The sequence below is a fragment of the Choloepus didactylus genome, chromosome 13 (genome assembly GCF_015220235.1).
Source record: "Choloepus didactylus isolate mChoDid1 chromosome 13, mChoDid1.pri, whole genome shotgun sequence".
NCBI lineage: Eukaryota > Metazoa > Chordata > Mammalia > Pilosa > Megalonychidae > Choloepus > Choloepus didactylus.
The window spans coordinates 46985443-46989842 of NC_051319.1; the positions used below are offsets into that span (position 1 = coordinate 46985443).

General features: G+C 40.3%; 1 protein-coding gene across 1 annotated transcript; it reads left to right on the top strand.

Moving 5' to 3' along the window:
* The first annotated feature begins 362 nt into the window (after positions 1-362).
* LOC119508194 (60S ribosomal protein L7-like) lies at positions 363-1116 on the top strand. The gene has a single exon (XM_037801748.1). It carries the CDS (start codon positions 392-394, stop codon positions 1076-1078), a length of 687 nt encoding a protein of 228 aa, XP_037657676.1. The 5' UTR covers positions 363-391; the 3' UTR covers positions 1079-1116.
* The last annotated feature ends 3284 nt before the right edge of the window (positions 1117-4400 follow it).

Here is a 4400-nt window from a genome sequence, read left to right on the forward strand (position 1 = left end):
ACAGTGGTTTGGGAAAAGGGAGGAGAAGTTGTCTTGGGGGAAAGGATGAATATAATGTGAAGGGTGAGGTTGCCAAAATTGGTCACTTGGTAATTTTGCGTATGGTCAGCCTTATCCAAAAGTAATGAAATAGCTTTGCTAAGTCATGCTGAGGTGTCATTTGGAACAATCTATTGGTTTGAGACATCTTATATGTTCCACATTATTAATAGTGATGGCAAAACTCCCCCAAAGACCTTAAAAATATTTGCTCTTTTCCATCTCTGGCTTTCTGGGTTATTCAGCCTTCAAGTAAAACACAGTCCTAGCTTCTTTTCCGGCTGGAACCACGGAGGGTGTCGAAGAGAAGAAGAAGACGAAGGTGCCGGCTGTGCCGGAAACCCTCAAGAAAATGCGAAGGAATTTTGCCGAACTGAAGATCAAGTGCTTGAGAAAGAAGTTTGCCCAAAAGATGCTCCGAAAGGCAAGGAGGAAGCTTATCTATGAAAAAGCCAAGCACTGTCACAAGGAATATAGGCAAATGTACAGAACTGAGATTCGAATGGCTAGAATGGCAAGAAAAGCTGGCAACTTCTATGTACCTGCGGAACCCAAATTGGCATTTGTCATCAGGATCAGAGGTATCACTGGCATGAACCCAAAGGTCCAAAAAGTGTTGCAACTTCTTCACCTTCGCGAAATCTTCAATGGCACCTTTGTTAAGCTCAACAAGGCCTTGATTAACATGCTGAGGATTGTGGAACCATATATTGCATGGGGGTACCCGAACCTGAAGTCAGTGAACGAACTGATCTATAAGCGTGGTTACGGCAAAATCAATAAGAAGCAGAGTGCCTTGACAGATAACTCTCTGATTGCACGATCTCTTGGTAAATATGGCATCATCTGCATGGAAGACCTGATTCATGAGATCTATACTGTTGGGAAATGCTTCAAAGAAGCAAACAACTTCCTGTGGCCCTTCAAATTATCTTCTCCCAGAGGGGGGATGAAGAAAAAGACCACCCATTTTGTAGAAGGGGAAGATGCTGGCAACAGGGAAGACCAGATCAATAGGCTTATTAGAAGGATGAACTAAGGTGTCTACTATGATTACTTTTATAATCTTGTCAGTTAATAAACAGTGATTGCTTTCAAATTAAAAAAAAAAAAAAAAAAAAAAAAAAACAACACAGTCCTAACATCTGTCCAGCAGAACTCTCTGCTGAACCTGGAGGGAACTGGTTAGAAACTGTTGAAATCCCTTTGGACCTTTTACAAATGAAAGATTCCAAAACATTCTTGGTCAAGAAGTCTCTTCAACATAAAGATATTAGTCCTCTTTAAGTCAAGTTATGAATTTAACATGATCCCAGTAAAAGTAGTAATAGTTCTTTTCTAGACTTACAACAGCAATTTTTAAAGTTTATGTGGAAAAATAGACAAACTAACCTGGAAATTTCTGACAAACCATTGGCAGGGGCAAAGGGTGTTAGAGACCAATCCGAGCAGATATTACAACACAATAAAAAGCCTCAATATTTAAACTGTGTTGTTGCCACAGAATGAGACAGACCAGTGGAACAGAATAACAAGTACAGAAGAACCAAATACCTACATAATTAATATATGATAAAGACAGGCTTCATTTGTACAGGGTGATGTAACAGAGTATCATGTGTTAAAGTATAAATTGGATTCATACCTCACACTATAAACCAAGATTAACATTTTATATGTGAAAAATCAAACCAAAAAGTATTAGAAGGAAACATAGGAGAATTCTTTTATAATCTTGGTGTAGGGAAGGCCTTTCTATCTATGACTCAAAATTCAGAATCTATAAATGAAGAAACTGATCAATTTGACTACATGAAATTTAAGTTCCCCATGCAAAAGTATCATAAAGAAATAAAAGAAATAAAAATAGGTAATTGCAACTCATATCATAGACAAAACGTGAATCTCTCTTTTAAATAGCTCCTAGAGAAGAGACCAACAAGCCAAATAGAAAAATGAGCACATGACAGGAGCAGTTTGTAGAAAAAGAGAAACAAATGCCAATCATTCATCAAGCTACTCTGTGCCATTCATTAGAAGAGAAAAGCAAATTTAAACTATACCAAGATGCCATTCTCCCTATGAGATGGGCAAAAATCCAAAAAATTGGCCAACACATTCAGTTGGCAAGGCAGGGAAAGAGGCAATGGCATTCATTGCTGGTGGAAGCACAAAATAGCAAACTCCGGAGGTAGATCATTAGACAATAACTTTCAAATTAAGAATGTGTCTTCCAGACTTCTGTTTCTAGCCCTGATGGAGTAAGAGAAACGGAATTTACTCTCCTGCCTTATACAACAACAACAAATCGACATAATATTTGAAACACCAGTTTTCAGAAATTGGACAACAGACGATACAGGCGAGTCAACCTGAGAAAGGAGAAACAAACCCAGCTTTCTGCCAAGAGAGAGTTTCCAGGCTGCATCCCAGGGTGAAGCATCCCAGAAAGCTTGGAAGCCTCATTAAGTTGAGGAGATGGAGTTCAGAATTCAGAAAGACCAGGGAAGCTAATTCATAGGGCAAGTACCAGAGAGGTGAGAGCTCACAGGGAGAGAGAGCTTGGGAAATCGTAGCGAGTTCCTCTTGGGTCTTCGCCTTAGGACTGTCGATCCATGAGCTTCCTCTTCAGAGCCTTTCACAGTGGGACTCTGTACATTCCTGAGTTTAAAGGTCCATTTCTGTACAACAGGGCCCCATAAACTCTAGCTAGTATTTCATTTGGTGCTCACCTTAAGAAACAACGGTGTGCCTCAACTCTGAAGGAAAGCTGGGCTGGGTTGGACTCAGTAAGAGAAGATGTGTTCATTTCCAGTGGTTGCCTTCCTAAGAGATTTTCAGAGGCTATTTTGACCATTTGCTATTTTCACCTGGTGTATACTTCAGCTCTCTGCAAAATACAAACCAAATGAAATAAAAAAAAGGACTAGAATTTGAGTCAGACTTATTGTACACTTTCGTCTGTCACATAACCTCTCTGGGTTTGTTCTCATCTTTATAAAATGAAGTCACTCGACTGTGTGATCTCTAAAACCCCTCTCATTCTGGGATTCCACAAAAAAATTCTGATAAGAATACATCACAGTCACATAGAATTTACAGTGCTCTAAGATAAGGCATAATTGATCTAATTCTAAAATATATAGTTATGCTATTTACTTTTACAATGACATTTAATTAACTCTCCTTTCCCACTGTCAGAAATCCCAGTGGAATAATTGTCTTTGCGAGGCATGCAGAGCTTTGGTGACTTGGATGGGAACTCTGGATCTCAGTTTGCTCTCATAGCAGCAGGAAGGAATCTTGGAAAGCAGCAGTGCTTTATTCATCGGAGAAAGGGATAAGGTAGTTGCCACCGCCGACCCAGCTCCGTCGACAGCCCCAGAAGCCAACTCGGAAAAGTTGTGGCCCCAGGTACCTGCTGGCGCCATGGGAAGGATTTAGACCAATGGATACATTTTGTTCCTTCGTTGCTTCAAACAGGTGGGTTCATCTGAAGCAAGTGTTACAAATTGGACTTTTTCATATAGCCTTGATGAAATAACCAGTGCCCTTAGGCCCCCCGTGGCCAACAGGGAGCTAGCTGTCTAAGGTATACTCGGTTTTAGTCATCTTTCTGCTGAAGCAGACCTCCAAACATAAACCCAAGTCGTCAGGGGCACTGAGTAGATTTGTGGCCCTCCCTGGAGGCTGTTGGCTCTAAACCCCGGGAGTCTGTTATATGAAAAAAAAATGCCTTTTTTTAAAAAAACCATCTGTGAATGAAAAACATTCTTCATATGTTTGACTATTTCAAATTGCCATATGTGAGACACACACGCACATACACATACCCCCTGCACATGTCTGTTTGGGGGAGGGATCAAGTTGGTAATGCAGACTTTGAACTCGTCTTCCAACTCTCTGCTTTTTTTTTAAAAAAGGGGGCTGTAGGTGAAAAGCTTCCAGGTTTGTACTCACTCAGAAATAGAGCAATTTTAATCTTAGTGGGGGTGCTGAGGCCGACTCAGCCAGGGCAGTTTTCTGGAATTTCAACCATCTGCTGCGATTCTCCTCCTCATTTTCCAACCATTTACTTAAACTACCCGTATGCTGCCACAAAATCGTAAACATCCGATGACCAAGCTCATGGCAAACTCAGATACTGGCAGTTACTTTATGTTGCCTTATTTTATGAAAGGGATGGATGGGTAGAGAGAAAGAGGAGAAGGAAGAAACTAAAAGAACCTTCTGAATTCTACTGTCCCTCATTAACTCTGCATAAGAGAACTAATTTGACTTCTTTTGAAGACTTTTTGTTTGGTTGTTTGCTTGGATTATTTTTCTGGAAAAACTAACAAGCCAGAGCTTTTTTTATTGCC